The 19,587-nt window shown below is 34.7% G+C and overlaps 2 protein-coding genes across 3 annotated transcripts in view; one reads left to right on the top strand and one right to left on the bottom strand.

Moving 5' to 3' along the window:
* Nucleotides 1–17,649, bottom strand: part of LOC126884185 (uncharacterized) — a 155,889-nt gene extending 138,240 nt beyond the window's left edge. Inside the window, exons 1-2 of one of the 2 annotated variants that reach the window (XM_050650043.1) lie at nucleotides 17,197–17,649; nucleotides 399–541 (exon numbers count right to left, since the gene is read on the bottom strand). The gene's annotated coding sequence lies outside the window, so the exon portion shown is untranslated. The remainder of the gene's footprint in view (nucleotides 1–398; nucleotides 542–17,196) is intronic. The other variant, XM_050650042.1, reaches the window with a different exon arrangement.
* On the top strand, nucleotides 10,681–12,760 carry LOC126884188 (uncharacterized). The gene is made up of 2 exons (XM_050650046.1): nucleotides 10,681–11,369; nucleotides 11,429–12,760. The coding sequence occupies exons 1-2, from the start codon at nucleotides 10,727–10,729 to the stop codon at nucleotides 12,157–12,159; spliced, it is 1,374 nt and encodes a 457-aa protein (XP_050506003.1). The 5' UTR covers nucleotides 10,681–10,726; the 3' UTR covers nucleotides 12,160–12,760.
* Nucleotides 17,650–19,587: the final 1,938 nt, after the last annotated feature.

Raw genomic sequence — 19,587 nt, 5'->3', positions numbered from 1 at the left:
GGAGTGGCTTGCGAAATCTCCAGACATGAAACCTATTAAGCATGCATGGGATACGCTCTCCAAATCTGTTCATGCTCGAAGAAATCTTCCTAGAACCCATCGTGAACTTACAATTGCCTGTAGAGAAGAGTGAAAGAATCAGCCACACGAAATGATTAATTGACTTGTTAGAAATACACGATATTAAAAGGGTTAAATACATTTTAATTAAAATAAATTCTTTGGTTTTTAATTTTTTATTCATTAAAAAACAGTATCTCTTTCAAAACAAAAAATATCTGCCAACGTTATGATATTTTTTTAATAAATGATCTCTAACGGTAGTTTCTGAAAATAGGTTAATAATAGCAAAAAATTTGAGTGGTGCATAACTTTTGAAACTATGTGTAATTACTTACGTCTTTAATTGTGTTTATCTATCTCAAGTGCTTTTTTAAGTTCACTACATAGAGCAAATTCCAAAGGTTAAACAGAATGGTAAAACAACAATGAAGACGTTATCTGATATGAGCTGCAACTTGTGTATAATCGCTAGCGAAATCTATAAAAAAAGGTATTAATAGGTATACAAGGTCAGTTCTATAAATTCCTATAAGAAGAAGATAATTTTTTTGTAAAAATAATTTCCCAACATACTTTCTATCAAAATGCTTCTTAATCAACTACGTTTTTGGAAAGTTCTCAAATAGACGAAGAAATTTTCTAATTTTGTCTAAAAATCTAATGTTTTTGGGAGTCAAAATAGGATCAGTAGACGAAAAGAAAAGGCCAAAGCAAGGTTAGCTTATCTTCATTTCAAAGACCCAAACTATTTAACTATTTTTAATAATTGGTTTAGAGTTTAGAGTATGTATATGGAATATCGAATTTCATTGATGTTTTCCTTGTTGATAATTAAATTATTATCAACAAACAATTAAATATAACGTGAATAATTGTTGTTTAATTATATTTTAAATGTGCAACGATTTTAAGTATGCAACAACGGTGTAGATTCAAAGACAATACCTAATAAGTTCATCAACCTACAGTTAAGACTAGACTGCATATTATAGTCCAAGAGGCAGCGCTGAAAAATCTCTTTGAATTTACTAAAGCTAGATTTTTCACAGTTGATTACTGTGATTGTGTAGAGAAACAAACTGCGGTCGGTCAAGCGAAACGTAGAACAGGGGTTACTGAGAGGGTATCAAAGTTGCTTTCCTACGAAGGTAATTAAATCCATTTACCAAGGCTGAAAATCAGTACACACATTCTAAATTGAATATAAATAAAAGTTATTATAGTCGGTCAGCTGTATCACGGGACAGAGCCGGTCGGTCGGCCATAGTGAATTTACAGGGTTATTCACTATATTTTGACCCCCTTGTAAACTGCTTTATTTATAGAATTAGAAAAAAATGTAAAATACAAAAGTTATTCGATTTTTAAATTATGATTTTTTGACATATATATCGTACTAGTGACGTCATCCATTTGGGCGTGATGACGTAATCGACTATTTTTTAAATAGGAATAGGGGCCGAGTGCTAGCTCATTTGAAAGGTTATTCAATTCCCTATTCAGTAATATAAACATTAACATGATTAATTAGGTATACAGGGTGTACAAAAAAATTTTTTTAATTAAATTAATTGTTTAAATAATAATTCAATTTTTTTGGACACCCTGTATAAATAATGATCTTAATGGTTATAGTACTGTATAGAGAATTGAATAACCTTTCAAACGAGCTAGCACACGACCCCTATTCTCATTTAAAAAAATAGTCGATTACGTCATCACGCCCAGATGGATGACGTCACTAGTACGATATATATGTCAAAAAATCATAATTAAAAAATTGAATAACTTTTGTATTTTACATTTTTTTCTAATTCTGTAAATAAAGCAGTTTACATAAGAGGGTCAAAATATAGTGAATAACTCTCTATTCACTGGGGCCGACCGACCGGCTCTGTCCCGTCATACAGCTGACCGACTATAATAACTTTTATTTATATTCAATTTAGAATGTGTGTACTGATTTTCGGCCTTAGTAAATGGATTTAATTACCTTCTTAGGAAAGCAACTTTGATACCCTCTCAGTAACCCCTGTTCTACGTTTTGCTTGACCGACCGCAGTATGATTCCCTACACAATCACAGTAATTAACTGTGAAAAATTTAGCTTTAGTAAATTCAAAGAGATTTTTCAACGCTGCCTCTCCGTCTATTGCTGTCTTGTGCTGATGAAGCCACAGGCGAGTGGCTAAAAAGCATAATTTAGGAGTTGTACTTATGTATTTGTCCCTACAATGTTGTAGTTTGGGATCAATTATTATCAATTCATTCATTCAGGATTTACTGAAAGAGAAACTTGATAGATAATCAGTTAAAACATCTTATTGACAATTTGACATATCAGATGTAAGATGTAAGCCTATCAAAAATAAGCCACTTGGGAGAAACATTGGATGAGAAATATTAAACCAATACCTTCGAAAGAAAATTACAGAAAAGAAAAAACCATGGATGACCGACAGATGATGGACCGAAGAAGTGAATCCATATCAGCGTATAGCGATAAGCTTTAATTACTATGTTCGCTAATTTTAATTTTAATATTTTTTCTCAAAAGCGAAAAAACTTAGTCATTCGAAATTCACATTAAATTAAACAAAAAAATGTAAGAGTGACATGGCTTTACTCTGTCAACATCTGTTTCCTCACCCACATAAATTAGTTATCATATCAGACCATTATGTCAACAAAGAATGCATCGAAATTGTTTTCTTAAAACTGCGAAAGTGTGCGCCAGACCTAGTGATTTATTGACAGCTGGTCAAAGTAAAAGAAACACAAACATATTTATCGTTTGTGGTTTTTTTCTTTAGTCACAGCTCAGCAGGCAAACGCATCGGGTCTGGTCGTCGCTAACATCCACCCAGGCCCGGCCCCAGGGGTGGGCGAAATGGGCGGCCGCCCAGGGCGGCATATTCAGGGGCGGCAAATTTTAGATGACAGCCAATTTTTGAAATTGAAGAAATAATAACTTATGTTTTTAATATTATAAAAAATCAATATTATGAACAGAAGCGGCAAAACAATAACAATTGCAAGGTTCATTCGACGGAAAATCGACAACACCGCCTTCTTTTCCATCGCATAAGAATAGTAGGATCAGAACTTAACTAAATTCACTGAAATTCACTTAAAATTAACTTTACTGAAAATGGATATATAATTAGAAACATATGGCGGAAGCTTTGTCCAGCCACGCTAAGTCTCCAGCACATCTACAGTCACAGCGACAGTGGGTAGAACTAGCAATTAGACTAGAATAGGACAAAATCACAGATGAAGAAACACAAAAAGTTCTAAATCCAGAAACTGGTCATTGGAAAAATGTAATACAACGACTTATATCAATAATACAATTCTTAACACAACAGTGTCTTCCATTGAGGGGCGATTCTGATAAACATTTTCATCAAAACAATAGTAATTTCTTTAAGCTTTTTGAGCTCTTTAAAAATTTTAATTCTGTTTTACAAGAGCACATTATGAGAATAACTAATGGGAGTAACAAGCAGCATCACTACTTGGGAAAACGTATTCACAACGAAATTATTCAGCTCCTCCATGGCCAAATCAAAAATAAAATTTTAAACTTTTTGAAATCAGCAAAGTATTATAGCATAATTTTAGATTGTATATCTGATATTGCTGGGGTGGAATAGATGACTATTTTGAAGAACATTTTCTTGAAGAAAATTGAAGAACATTTTCTTGGATTTGTGCCTGTTGTGGAAACCACTGGCTTGGGAGTTACAGAGTCCCAGAATGAACTGGAAATACCTTTGGAAGATATGAGAGGACAAGGGTATGATAATGAAGCAAACATGAAAGAGAAGAACTTGGGAGTTCAAAACAGAATTTTGAAAATGAATCCTAGAGCATTTTTTGTCCTTCGTTCTAGCCATTCACTTAACTTAGTCGTGAACGATGCTGATAAGCCTCACAGTTTGCAGTTCTTTCTTTTCCTTAGTGACAAAAATTTACAACTTTTTCTCAGCATCTATTCATCGTTGGACTATGCTAAAAATCATATTTCTAGCCTAACATTGAAACCTTTGTCCGAAACTAGATGGGAAAGCAGAATAATTGATGCAACTACTCCCATTAGATACCAAATTGAAGAAATTTACGATGCTCTTGTACAAATCACTGTGAATAAAAACAACGATAAAATGGTTGTTCATGAGGCAAGCTGTATGGCTAATCAAATTCGTGATTTTACTTTTCTTTGCTCTGTGGTAATATGGCATGACATTTTACTTTACATCAACGTAGTCGCGTATGCAGAGTATTGATATGGGAGCGTATCAAGCTATCAGTTTCCAGGGCTATTTGACAGACGCAAAAGAGCTCATCAAAGTTAGAAATTGAGAACCCGAAAAGGAGGCACAGTAATAGCTAGAAAGAGGAAAGTATAAAGACAATTTGGCCATGAGGCTGAAGATGAAAGTATGGACCTAGATCCAGAGACACGAAATGAAGTTGACTTCTATTTAAAAATTATAGATTCAACCGTTAATGCATTAAGTGATAGATTTCAGCAAATTAAGAGCCATGGTGAAATTATTGAGTTTTTGGGTATACCAAAGGGGTGGGGGGCGATCTTGCCCAGGGCGGCAAAATCCCTAGGGCCGGGCCTGAATCCACCTTTTCTTCCGAGACCAAAGCGAAACACATTTTCGTTACAATAAATAAAATATTTATCGTTCTTTTTATTACATTCATTTCAATTAAATTCCAGCAACACACCCATCGGAATATTGGTGACCCCGCGAGTATTTAAAGCGCCGCGAAAATTTAACAAAAGTTAGTGTTAATAATATATTTTTGCCGGTTAATAATATACAGTGAACATCAACAATGACGACCAGTGCCAACAATAGTGTTTCAGATCGGATTGCAGTGGCCATCGGGAAATTGACAGCCGAATTAGCTGACCTGAAAATCCAGCTTGTCGCATGCTCGAGCACAAGCTAACACATACCGTCGAAACCGCAGCAACTCAAGACGAAGACCATATCCTAGAGACAGTAGCTACAGTAGGGAACATAATAGTGACATATTATGTTGGTATCACTACCGTTTTGATGACAAAGCTCAAAAGTGCTCTCCTCCGTGCAAGCTCCAGGGAAACGTCGCGGGCAGTCGGTAAATGCGGCATCCGATCGAAGCCCAAAGTCTCGCCGCCTTTTCGTGACAGACTATGATACAAAAAAACAGTTTTTAATCGACACCGGAGCCGATCTGTGCGTTTTCCCGCAAAAATATGTACGGGGTGCACGCGAAAAGACTTCATACGAACTATACGCGGCCAATGACACTAAAATCGCGACGTACGGCTATGTGAACTTGACATTAAACATCGGACTACGGCGTGATTTTACGTGGCGATTCGTAGTGGCGGACATTTCAAAGCCCATTATCGGTGCTGATTTTCTTTCCCATTTCGCGCTCCTAGTGGACATTGCTAACCAGTGCTTAGTAGACAGTACGTATCATATCAGACCATTATGTCAACAAAGAATGCATCGAAATTGTTTTCTTAAAACTGCGAAAGTGTACGCCAGACCTAGTGATTTATTGACAGCTGGTCAAAGTAAAAGAAACACAAACATATTTATCGTTTGTGGTTTTTTTCTTTAGTCACAGCTCAGCAAGCAAACGCATCGGGTCTGGTCGTCGCTAACATCCACCTTTTCTTCCGAGACCAAAGCGAAACACATTTTCGTTACAATAAATAAAATATTTATCGTTCTTTTTATTACATTTATTTCAATTAAATTCCAGCAACACCCCCATCGGAATAAGCGTCTTAGCAGAGAGATAAGAAAAGCTATCAGAGAGTCTAAAAAACAGTTCCTGAAGAAAAAAGTGAAGAAATCGAGATATTAGACGTAAACACGATTCGTTCAACCTTCACAAAAATATCAAAAAATGCAGTCAACAATCTCATTCAACCCGGATCTATCCACTGCTGGATATAGGTGTCTCTCAGTCTTTTCCATGTATTTCTGATTTGTGCTGTTTGCATCCAATTTTTGATGATCCGTTTTATGTCATCAGACCATCTAGTTGGCGGACGACCTCTACTTAGATATGCTTCTGGTCTTGGTCTGCAGTGTATTATTCGCTGTGTCCACCTGTTATCCGACATTCTAGCTATATGTCCCACCCAGTTCCACTTAAGAGTCATAATTCTTTATATGACATCTGTCACTCCTGTTCTCCGTCTTATTTCCTTCTTCGTAATCCGGTCCGTACGAGAAATGCCTAACATCGAGCGTTCCATGGGTATTTGGTTAATACAAATTTTATTTCTTACTTTTTTGGTTACTGTCAAAGTTCCTGCACTATATGTAAGTACCTACTGGCAGTACAAAAAATCAGTAGACCTCTATTAATCAAAAAGGCCGGAATACTTGACAGAAACTCAAGGAAATTCATTAATTGACGTTGAAGAAATAAAAACGACATGGATGAATCATATGACAACATTTGCAGACAATAGGATAGACCAGGGCATACAGCACTAAAACATCGTAATAAATCGATTTTTAAATACAGCACCTAGAGACCTCCAACTTTTTGCATTGTGTTCAGGATGACGTCAGGAAAAAAGTCTAGAATGTAAAAATCGGTGGAAATGCATAATTGCATTTTAAAGTGCATAACATGCATCCAAAAGTGCATAAGCATGTCAAGGGGCAACTACGAACTCCCCCACGCTACCTAGATTTTAATGGGTTCAGTTTTATAGTAGGATTAAAAGCGACTACGAACAGCCCCACGCTACCTAGGTACTTCGATAATATTTTTGTGAACATATATAGTTTTTATTTTACTTTATTGTATTCAAAAAGGTACCCAATTACCAACATATGAGCGAACATTTTAAATGATTAAATAATGATAATATAACAATATAATCGATAAAGTTTATTTATAAATCTACATTAACTTTAATAATATTTATTATTACAAATGATATTTATTATTACAAATTACTTAAAAATTACGCTGATCCAAATATTTTCAGAAAGTTGGATAAGTTACAAAATATGTGTAATTTTATATAGTAAGCACTGCAATTCATTACAACAAGCTGATCATCTGATTACCACCAACTTCTGCTTTAAATGAACGGGATTTCTCTTGTCTCAAAAGAATCAAAACATATTGTCGAAACAAGAGAGAATGTCAAGTAAACCAAACAAAAAAATCTCCTATGATGATTTAAGCCTTTTAATTAGATGGTATACCTATATGAGGAGACAAAAAGACTTTGCCGACCCTGTCTCTAAGGCCACGAGCCGCCACTGGTATTATCCTCTTTATTTATACAGAAAAACTGTGATGTATCCATACGCTAAATAAATAAAATCAATTTAGTGCCGAAAACCCTCAAAACTCCAGAAGATGACGTGCCTCGACAGTGGCCCTGGACACCAGGTGCTTCGGGGGCCGGTTCTGATGACGTACTCGTGTTCAGCGATCCCAAAAACCTCCGAGTAATCTGTTTGCATCAATTGTTTTTTTGACTCATTATCAATAAAACTACATTTTGTTTTCTGACTTACGTTATATCAAAAAAAAGTTGTTCCCGATAAATAATTGAATAACTTTTAGACCACTCGTAATTGATTATGTAGTGTAGGGGAGAGTGGGCCACCTTGAGACGCGTGCACCATGAGACAGTCGCAATAATTTTCAAACTACGCGCTTGAAATGATAGTCAGTTCTACAGAGTATTCGCCGTTAACGGTCAGTCCAGATCCAGATAGGTCAGTCGCATGCACTGTTATCTTTAATGGCAATTACGGTTCACTCTCTTTAATTCTTGACTAAACTGGAAAGGTGGCGCCACTAAAGACTTTTCCAAATGCGCATGTCATCGCATCTGCGGAAACTGCAACAGCGTTGCCACATTTAGTAGATTTCTACTTTTTTGGTAGATTTTTGATATTGTTTAAAAAATTCTAGTATATAGGCAATATTTTTTAGTAAATTTTTGGTATATTTCAACATTTTGTTATGACTGAAATAAAATTTGCTTTTTATAGTATTTACCCCATTTCTAAATTAGTTTTCAGACATTTTGTTATAATTTCCCAATGTCATTACCGAAAATAAGATTCAGGACGTAGATGATGAATTTAAAAGCCGCGTCTCACCATCAAATAATTTGATCAAACAGTTTGAGCAAACTCCGGAAGTACGTCAAAGTGAAGGCCGCGTCCCACCATCAAATAATTTGATCAAACTGGTTTGAGCAAACTGAAAGTGACAGTTAGTGACGTCGCATCCTGAGTGTTCATTGTGGATAATAATGAAAAATTGTAATTTTAAATAAAGTACAAACAAGTTAGACAACTCAATACAAAAAATTTGATAAAACTAGACTGATAGTGAGAGCACAGATTTTTAGAATTTCAAAAAAACTGCAATTGTGACGTCACTTTGACGTACTTCCGGAGTTTGCTCAAACTGTTTGATCAAATTATTTGATGGTGAGACGCGGCCTTGACGTCACAATTGCAGTTTTTTTGAAATTCTCAAAATATGTGCTCTTACTATCAAGGCCGCGTCCCACCATCAAATAATTTGATCAAACTGGTTTGAGCAAACTGAAAGTGACAGTTAGTGACGTCACATCCTGAGTGTTCATTGTGGATAATAATATAAAATTTAAATTTTAAATAAAGTACAAACAAGTTAGACAAATCAATACAAAAAATTTGATCAAACTAGACTGATAGTGAGAGCACAGATTTTTAGAATTTCAAAAAAACTGCAATTGTGACGTTACTTTGACGTACTTCCGGAGTTTGCTCAAACTGTTTGATCAAATTATTTGATGGTGAGACTAGTTTGAGTCTAGTTCAGTCTAGTTTGATCAAATTTTTTGAATTGAGTTGTCTAACTTGTTTGTACTTTATTTAAAATTAAAATTTTTCATTATTATCCACAATGAACACTCAGGATGTGACGTCACTAACTGTCACTTTCAGTTTGCTCAAACCAGTTTGATCAAATTATTTGATGGTGGGACGCGGCCTTTACAGAGAAATGAAACTGGATTCTGGTGCAGTTTCAACAAACTTGCAGATTTCAAGTAGCAGTGCAAGCAGTATATCAGGTGTTATTGAAGAGTTATGGCATTCGGTGAGCCTATTAGAAGCTAACGATGGAAAACTAAAATATCTAAGCATATGTAACTTTGCAAAACAAAAAATGTTGTGTTTACGTGTTTCCAATGTAAAATGCGAAAGAATTGTGTGAAGAATTTGATCCCGACATGCAGAAATCAGTGGATGACAATATATTATATACAAATAATAAATATGAAACTGATAAAAATTAATTATAGTTTTTTCCCAGTTAAAATCTAAAAAAGTTTGGTTTTTTTACAAATATTCATATTATATTAATTTCTAGTTAGTCAGCTGTTGTTTTTATTATAAAAAGTCCTAAATTATATACAAATACGTTAATAAAGTTTTATAGTATATTTTAGTTTTTGATTTAGTAGATTTTAGCTAAACTTACAGACTTACAGTAGATTTTCTAAATAAAATGTGGCAACGCTGTGAAGAAATGTCGTTTTATTTTGTCTTGTCAATGGCATCTGATGACATCGTTGTTTGTTTACATACGTGTTTGGATTTATTTTATTGAATAGTTTTTTCAGTTTGTGTGCAAATTTTTGAATCAATGGTGTTTAAATGCTGTGTACCAAACAGGACTGAGAAGTAAGGAATATTCTTTTGGGTTACTTTGCATCCATGTAATTTAAAAATTTTGTGTTAATTTCGGCGCTGCCTAATGTCAGGATTGATATGTTTATAAACTCGGCAATGTTACAAAAAGATACTGGAAATATTTTAATTTTATTATGAGCTTTAATTTTGGTACTTTCCTGTAAATTGTGCCGTTAATTTTTTAAATAAATATTTTAATTTTTGAATTTTGTTTTTCTACCTTTCGTATTGTATGAACTATATTTATAATTGCAGTAAAAGACTCCATAATGTAATGCAAATTACAAAAAATAATCGCTAATGTAAGAAGCAATTGTTGATTATTTTTATAATTTGCATTATGTTATATAATCTTCTTTTACTACAATAATTAGCAACAAGGCTTATTTGAACGTTTAAAATTCCCGCCATTGTCGATTTAGTTCATGACTAAACCGGACAGAGGGCGCTGTATACATTGCAATTTTACGTATTAAAGAGTTGCCTATCTATTCTACTTATATATACCTTATCTATGGTCAGTCGTCCTCGTGCTGTTTAGGTACATGCACGCATCCCGAGAGTTTTTTTACACGTGTTGTTTGTTTTCGAAAGAGGTAAGTTTTTTATACTAAATATTTTAAGGAGTTATAAAATATTCCAGATGTGATATTTTTAAAATGTTGTTGTTTTAATTGACGAAGGAGACCTTCTATTATCTTCTGCTGTGATTGTTTTGTTTTGCAAAGTAACGACCGTTATTTATAATGTATTATGGGCCTCCTTGAGGCAAATGTTTTGGGCCACCATGGGACGTGTCTCAAGGTGGCCCACAATGTTGAAACCTAATTGCAATTATAATTTTTTTGTTACAGATGTCTCGCGGTCGAAAAAGAAAATCTAACAAAGGATTGTTTAGCGCAGCGGCTATGAAAGGTGCTGTAGCTGATGTATTAAAACATAACTTTAGCCTCAGAATAGCAGCTGAGAGAAGTGGCATTAAACATCAAACATTAGCGCGATACGTAAAGAAAGCTAAAGAAGCTCTCAATGACGTATTATTGCATAAACCCCACTACGATACTCGAAGGGTATTAAATAATGAACAAGAACTATTACTTAAAAATTACATAATACAATGCAGCAAAATGTGTTACGGAAAGTCTACAAAAGACGTGGAGCAACTGGCTTACGAACTCTGTCTGCATAACAAAATTCATATGCCTCAGAAATGGGAAGAAATGAAGTCTGCTGGACTTGACTGGCTTCATGGTTTCAAAAAGAGATATCCCGAACTCAGTATCCGCCAACCGGAAGGTTGCAGTTTATCCAGGGCTACATCATTTAATCGTTCTAATGTGGATGCATTTTTTCGAAATTTAGAGGAAGTTTTAAAGCGTTTTGATGGATTTTCTGAAGGCACACGCATTTTCAATTTAGATGAAACTTCGACCACAACTGTACAAAAGTCGTCAAAGATTCTTGCACCTAAGGGAGTGAATCAAATAAATAAAATTACAAGCGGCGAACGAGGTATATTGGTTACAACGTGCTGCATTATAACTTCAACAGGTTTGTAAATTTTACAAAAGTATGACTTCCTACAATACTTAACTTTTTCTCTGTTTCAGGAACTGCTCTACCTCCTGTCACGATCTTCCCAAGAGTTAATTTTAAGCATCACATGTTAAACAGAGCACCGGCTTCTACATTAGGACTTGCAAATCCCTCAGGATGGATGAACTCTGAATTATTTGTAGATGTTATGCGTCATTTTATACAACACTACCACAGTTCCAAAACAAATCCAACATTACTGATCTTGGATAATCATGAAAGCCACTTCTCCATTGAGACACTAAATTTAGCAAAAGACAACGGAGTTACCATGCTCACTTTACCGCCACATTGTCCCAACAAATTGCAGCCATTGGATGTGGCTGTTTATGCTCCATTTAAAACTTACTATAACAGTGCTATGGACTCATGGATAATAACGAATCCTGGAAAGCCAATAACAATTTTTCAAATCGCGGAATGTGTCGGATATGCCTTTGATAAATTTATGACACCCAGTAACATAAAGGCAGGTTTCAAAAAATGCGGAATAGTACCTTTTAATCAACACATCTTCGATGAGAGTGACTTTTTGATTAGTAACGTAACCGATAGGAATGAAATATTAGAGGAGCGTGATACAAATGGTAAAGAATGCCAGCCAACCTGCAGCAAAAATTTGACAAATAAAGAACCTGGTTTTCATGGCAATGAAGAAACTGACGAGAAAAGTCAACTTTTCAGAAGTCCAGAACAGTTATTATTTGGTTATCCCAAAGCAGGACCCCGAAAAAATCTTAAATGAGAAGAAAAGGCCGAAGCAAAATTGTAACTTATACCCCCGAGAAGTTAGAAATCGAGGAAAAATATCACGAGAAAAAAAGAAAGGAAGCAATTGCTCTCTCTAGAAGTACTAAGAGAAAATTAACAGAGAGTACTTCAGCTGGTGCATTATCATCATCCAGTGACACTGACACTGATTCATTTGTCTGATTCCTCAGATGCCGAATCATTTACAGATTTTGAGTTTGATCGTTATCAGGATTTGCCTGAGATTAATTCTTATGTGCTGGTGGGATTTCGTGACAAAAAATCAGTTTTTTATGTAGCGAAAATTATTGAAGTAAACGATAACGACTTTAAAGTCACATTTTGCGTCATAGTGCTAAAATTAAAAATACATTTTTGTTTCCCGCTGTTGAGGACATATCGCATGTCAATCAAACTGACGTTAGATGTGTGCTGCCACTAATTCTTAATTGCGGAGGCACAAAACGTCAGAAGTCCTTTATTTCATTTGGCGTCAAGTTCGATAATATAGACATTCGTTGAGAATATTGATTTAACTCGTTTTGATATTAATGTTTATATCTTGTTTGATATTTTGAATAAATATATAACGAATATTTTCAAGAATTTTAGTTGTTTTGGATTTGTCTCAAGGTGGCCCACTACTTGGGCCAGGTTGAGACAAAAAAGTGTTTTTAAAAATAGGTAATAAAAAAAACTAGTTTGTGATTACAAAAGACTGCTATTTTTGTTTGATTATAAATAGATTCAACAATTGTATTTTAAATTTGCACTAAAAAAATGAGTAACAAATAGCTTATATCATCAAAAATATGAAAAATGTCTCAAAGTGGCCCACTCTCCCCTATATCAATTTTAGGATATCCGCATATAGCTCTTTCTGTTTCATGGATTCTAAAGTTTGTATATTTTGGAATTTATGTTAAGAGTCAATGATCCCGTGGCTAAAAACATAAGTTTTTTTCACCTTGAAATCCTAAATAGTGGACCGATCACTATTTGGACAAAATACAAACAGCTGGGTGTAAAATTTAACATATATTGGAATTAATATTATTGCAGAAAAACATTGCTCAAAATTAACGTTGAATATCTAAAAACAACCTTAGACAACAATAGGACTATTTAAAGAATAAGTTTATAAATATTTAAATCGTGTCTCGTGTTGTTTACCAAAATTTACAAAAATAATATGACGACCCCGACAAACTTCGAATAGAATAAATATGCAACATAAAAATCAAATAGGCTCTATCATAAGAACTGTAAAAAGTTTCTGAAACTGTTTTCTTGAGGCAGGTTAAATATTATGAAGTCAGTCAGGACCAAGTCAACAACTTTATAGCAATGAGAAGGTGCTTACATACATACTCGCTATACAGACTTCGGGTATTAGGTGCTATCCAGGTTTTATCAGACTTCTCCCAGAATATAGTGCCCTGTTTTCCGGGAAAAGTGACTATCAATTCCCTGACTACTCGGGGGAACAATAATGGGCCAAGAAAAAAATAAAGAACGCAGATAAGAAAGAGGACCATATATTTTCCTCTGTGTGAAGCAAAGCTTTGAACTAAGGTCCAATATCAGGGAAAATGAGCCATCCGTACAGACAGCCGGTAACACCCATAAGAGTAAGATCCAAAATTATGCAGACACTTCTCTTTCATTGTAGCCATAAAAGAGAAGCTTCGCGACAAAATAAGAAGTTGGATTTAAAGACAAAGCCTAACTTCATCAATCTACAGTTCAGACCAGACTGCATATTGCTATATTGTGGTGATAAAGCCACATATGAGTGGCTAAATATTTCAAAAAAGCACAATTCAGGTGTTGCAGCAACAGGGGAGCATTTCACTCAGACTCGCAGAAAAGAATAACATTCCTCATACCTCACGTTGAAATTCGTTCTATTCTGAATTCTTGATGTCTGAACAACCAAACAGAAAGTTACATAAAAGAAAGACATATAGCAGCAGAGGCGTGCGGTCCATGGAAGCGGGGGAAGCGCCGCTTCCCTATTTATACGTCGATATAAGAAAATATATTATTAATTAATATTTAATAATAAAAATTTTTTCCCTAATCCAAGTAATCTACATATTACCTAGGCAATAGGCATTGAAAAATATTAAAAATTAATCGCGTACAAACGAACTCAATATGCACACAATTCAACTATTTGGTCCACTCCTGACAGAAGCGCATCTCAAAATCGCCGCTTGTCATGCAGTTGTCCCGTTTAAAAATTGTCAGGGTTCAATGACCGCATCCACTAGTCGCGCAAATTTTGGTACCATGGAAGCGATCGTCTAATCGCCTTCCCGAAAGTGAGATGCTCCGACTGTTACTGCTGCTAAGGGGTGCTTAGGTATTACATACATTCGCTTAAAGAATATTTCGATTTAAATTTCTTGCACAGATTTTTCCTTTTACTGATCTTTTATTTGACATTTTACAGAAATCAAATGGTATTGCATTTTGTATAAGACAAATTGATGACTTTATTAATACGATAATTAAAAAAACGAGAGCAGTTTAAAAATATTTGGGATAAAACTGAACATATGGGGTTTGAACATGAAAGAAAAATAATGAAGATTGATAATTTCGGAGACAGAGAGACAAAGAAAACAGAGGAAACAAAGAGAGAAATTAACGATTAATTTGTAGATTTATATATAATCTTAATATTTCTAATTATAATTCATCAAAATTTCCCACAGAGGAATTTATTTCATTACGATTAAATAATGAAAATTTTTTAGCCCCCAGCTTTGCATTCTCAGTTAAGTGTCATTTATGAAACAACTGACATTAATGATAAAGAAATACCCGGAAATCTGGGATTTCTTTATAACTACTGGTTTAAACAAGTCACTGTGTGAAGTGGTCAAGTTGTGTGAATTAGTACTACTAACTATCCCAGCCACAAGTGCATCAGTTGAACGAAGTTTTGCAGTATTAAGATGCATTAAAAGTTTCAAATTAAGAGTTTAAAAGAAATTCAACAAGAGAAGACAGACTTTGAAAGTTAGCCCTATTATCCATTGAAAAAGACTGCATTTAACAATTATCAAAAGTTGATAGGAGAATAGACCTCGAGTATAAATAAGTGTCATTTTAGTGAAAGTTGTGTGTTGTGGAAAATGCCTCGGAGTATAATTTTTTTTTAAATAGGATTCTTTTTTAGAAAACCAAGCACGGCGCGAGGACTCAAGGCCCGAGCTAGTAATACAGATCAATGATAGGTGATAGGTCACTAGTCACTAGAAATAGCGGAAATAGAGTGCCTCACGCATTCACGCGTCACGGATTTAGTGTGTGAGTCCTTGTATGCAGGACGTCTCACATAATTAAGTACTTTGCTGATAGAGAGCCCCTGCGCATCAGAGTGTTATCAGGTGGGAAGTGGCTCGACCCTCGACCCTTAAGAAAATATTTTTATATCCTTATTGAATCGCTTCCCCTTTCGAAAAAGTCACCGCACGCCACTGTATAGCAGTGATTCCCAAAGTGCTCTATATCTACTATCGAACAGACAAATTTAGAGCCAGAAGGTTACACGAAAGGAAGATGTATAATAAGCCAGTGGCGTATCTAGACATTTGCTTGGGAGGGGAAATTTCCTTAGGGGAGGAACTTTCAATGAAACACCAATCAAAAGACATAAAAAAGCTAAACAATCCAAACTACATAAAAGACATAAATAATAACTTATATGCATTAAGTTCCCTTAATTTTTCTTAACTAGCGTGTTTATTGGTTTGAATTTGTCTGTCTGTGGTTTATGTTTCTTGTGAGCTAATATATTTTTATGTTTCACCGATATTTTTCTTTAATTTTGGACCTTGTAGGGGGGATTTTTACTTTTTTCCCGGTTAGAATAACAAAATGCTTCCAAAACAAAATTGGCAATACCTAACTGCTTTAGTGAAGCAATGACAACTGTCAACGTACTGAGCGTGAAATACAGAGGTCATAAGTTCAAATCCTGGCCAAGATAAAATTTTTTATTAAAAAATCTCTTCTTTATCGGATCGGAACTCATATCAATAGAAAATGAAGATATGGAAGAAGAAAATGTTAGTTATATCAGGGTAAAAAGATGAAAAAGATATTAAGTAAAAGGTTGCTTGGAAAAGTAAGTAAATCAATTTATTAATTTACACAATTTGCGAAAGTTTCACTACTTCTTACGAAAAAAATGGGCAAAATTTTGATCTTACAATGTACCTATTTTTAATCATAATCTTACTGTTGATTTTTTGTTTTTAACGGTCTGTTTACCGATTTTAGAAAATAAAAATTAATTTTTGTGGTATTTTATGTAGGTTCCTAGTTCCTATCCGGTTCTACTTGTCCAAAAAATTGCTTTTTATCCATTTCAAATTAAGACCCAAAATTAAATGTTTTTATTTTTTTTTTTTAATTTTGATGTTCAAAGATTTACAATGCTTATTATATTGATGGTGCATTGAATTAAAGAAAATTGCTTTTTTAATTTAATGTTACAAAATAGACAAATTCACATTAGTAAAAAAATGGTCTTCTTTGCCGCACTTTATCAAGCACAGTAATTCTATATAAATATAGACAATTTTTGTTTGTAGCTAGGTATAACAAAATTGGGTTTTACAAGTGTGTAATCAGCCCAACAGAGTCCGATATGAGGTCAATGAAAAAAAATTAGCATTAATGAATTTATGACATTTTTATCAGTTAGGTGTTAATTTAACTTTGAAATATATGTAGGCAACGTTTGTAAGAACAATAACTAATAACTTATAGTGTAAACAAGGCCTTAAGCTTTGTATCATTTTTAATTCTCGTACAAAATGAACAAGTAACAAAACTAAACTTTCAGACTAATCCGGTTATCCTTACTAATATAAACATTTTTCAAATTATTAATTAGAAAAATAAGTTATGTTACAAGTTTAATTATTTCAACAAAAATTAAAATATGCGCCATCTGCTGTCCAAAACTAAACTTCCTTCAAACAATAACAAAACGTAACAAAAGAAAACTCACCCTTACAAATGACAGTTGAACCAGAACCGAGTGAAATCGAAGATAAAAGATGCAACAACCAACAACACAAATAATACGTGGTGTTTTCTCTGAAACAGTCTGTTCACTTTTAAAATAATATAAGTTATAGTCTGTATAATTAATTGTATCGTGTATACATACAAAACATCGCAGAGTTAACTTTAACCAAAGTTCAAAGTCCAAATTTCTCCGATTCCTAATCTGAAAGAGTGGAATGGAGTAAATAAAACTGATAACAACGGTTCGATCGTATAGACAGGTGGCTTAAAGGTGAAAATCGGTGGTTGAACACTGTCGTCTGTCGATGTGTGGCATCCTTTAATCTGTGTTGGACGGCTTATAGTTATAAATAGCCGGGGTACGGTGTTACGTAGACAACACACCTCCGATTAGCGTACACGGGATTTGCAAAACTGCTTTCACGACTGCTTTCACTCTGTATTGTGCATCTCGAATGCACTTTTTGCCATTTTACTGAAGGACGTAGGTTCTTTAAGGGTAGCGTCGGTCTCCTCTTGCTTTCTATTTATAGTCCGAGAGCCGAGATGCAAAACCGCGATATAGCACCATATTGGATTAAAATTTTACGTTTATCGGATTGGAATTAATCGTCTTGTCTCGAACTTGGGTTCGCGACTTCCTGTAAAATTTTATCAGTTGTTTTTTGCCATTTATCGCGATGTCAAGAGGAAATTGTTATTTATGAAACTACAAAGAACCATCAGCATTGATTAAAATATTAATATTAATAATAAATAACCCCCAATATATCAATCAACGCCATCAGTGAATTGAGACAAAAATAAATACCTATGCATGCACAGCTACAGTTGAGTCCGCGAGTCTTTACCCGTTATTACCTACTACGCGAGTAGTTAGCAAAGTCATGGAAGCCATTATTTCCGAGGAGATGACTAAATTCCTTCTCCAAGAAAATGTTATTCCAACACAACAACATGGATTTGTTTCTGGTCGCTCTACTCTAACCAATCTCCTACATTGTGTTAACGACTGGACGTCATCTATTAACAGTTCACAGCCGGTCGACGTTGTTTATCTAGATTTCTCTAAAGCCTTCGACCGTGTTCCTAAGCGCAGACTTCTACATAAGCTAGAACATTTCGGAGTTCGCGGTACTTTATTATGTTGGATTGATGATTTCCTGACAGATCGACATTACAAAGTTAGAGTTGGCGAATCTTTCTCACAGGACAGGTTAGTGGAAAGTGGAGTGCCGCAGGGTTCTGTCCTTGGACCTCTGCTTTTTACGGTTTATACCAGCGATGTTCCTTCCTATGTTTCAAGTAAAATATCGTTATATGCTGATGACACAAAAATATATGCCAATCCTATCACAAACCAGTTAGCCCTCCAAAGAGACTTGGACTCTATTTTTACTTGGTGTTCCCAGTGGTTACTACCCTTAAACACAGAAAAATGTGTAGTGCTTAGAATTGGTAAAAACAATCCACTTGTGCCGTACTTCGTTAACGGACAACCATTAGATTCAGTGTTCTCGTATAACGACCTCGGTGTTATTGTAAACAGCAGCCTAACGTGGTCCGACCATATTCAGTCTATTTGTAAACGTGCGAACTCCAGACTATATCTTATTCGGAGGTGTTTTTCGAGAGCTTCAATGCAGTCATTCTGTAAACTTTACACTATTTACATAAGACCGATTCTTGAATATGCTGGCCCAACGTGGTATCCTGATTTGGTTCGAGACAAAATTTTGTTGGAAAACGTCCAAAGAAAAGCCACTCGAATTCCATTGGGACTGAGAAGACCTTCCTATGAAGAAAGGCTCAGTATGGCCCACCTAACTTCTTTTGGACTTCGCCGACAACGCGGCGACTTAATAACCACATTTAAAATATTAAAATTTAATTTCGGAAATCTCGACGAAATTTTTACAATCAATCAAGATGAACGCCTTAGAGGTCACCAATTTAAACTGAAAAAAGAGAACTTTTGTACGAGACCAAGACAGAATTTTTTAACAAATAGAGTTTTCGATATTTGGAATAACCTGGATGATAACATTGTCTCAGCCCCCTCTACCAACACATTTAAAAACAGACTTGACAGTTTTCTATTATAGTTAAAATATTTTTTTATGTAAACCCAAATTGTATCTTTTTTTTTTGTTATTGTAGTTTTTTTTTATTGTATTTACTAGTAGGTTACTTATGTAATTTCTTTGTTTTTGGGCATAATAGGGACTTGTCCCTCTGCCCTTGTTTATGTATAATAATAATAATAATAATAATAACAACTGTAAATGTAATTAATAGAGCTTTGGACAATAAACAGTATTGCACAGCAGCCTTTCTGGACATCAGCCAAGCATTTGATAAGGTATGGCAC

The sequence above is a fragment of the Diabrotica virgifera genome, chromosome 5 (assembly GCF_917563875.1).
Source record: "Diabrotica virgifera virgifera chromosome 5, PGI_DIABVI_V3a".
Classification (NCBI taxonomy): Eukaryota; Metazoa; Arthropoda; class Insecta; order Coleoptera; family Chrysomelidae; genus Diabrotica; species Diabrotica virgifera.
This window is presented reverse-complemented; position numbering and strand designations above follow the sequence as displayed.

Coding starts and splice junctions, on each gene's coding strand:
- LOC126884188 (XM_050650046.1), top strand. CDS start 10,727: ATGAAAGGTGCTGTAGCTGATGTATTAAAACATAACTTTAGCCTCAGA. Junction 11,370..11,428: donor CTGCATTATAACTTCAACAG/GTTTGTAAATTT, acceptor TCTCTGTTTCAG/GAACTGCTCTACCTCCTGTC.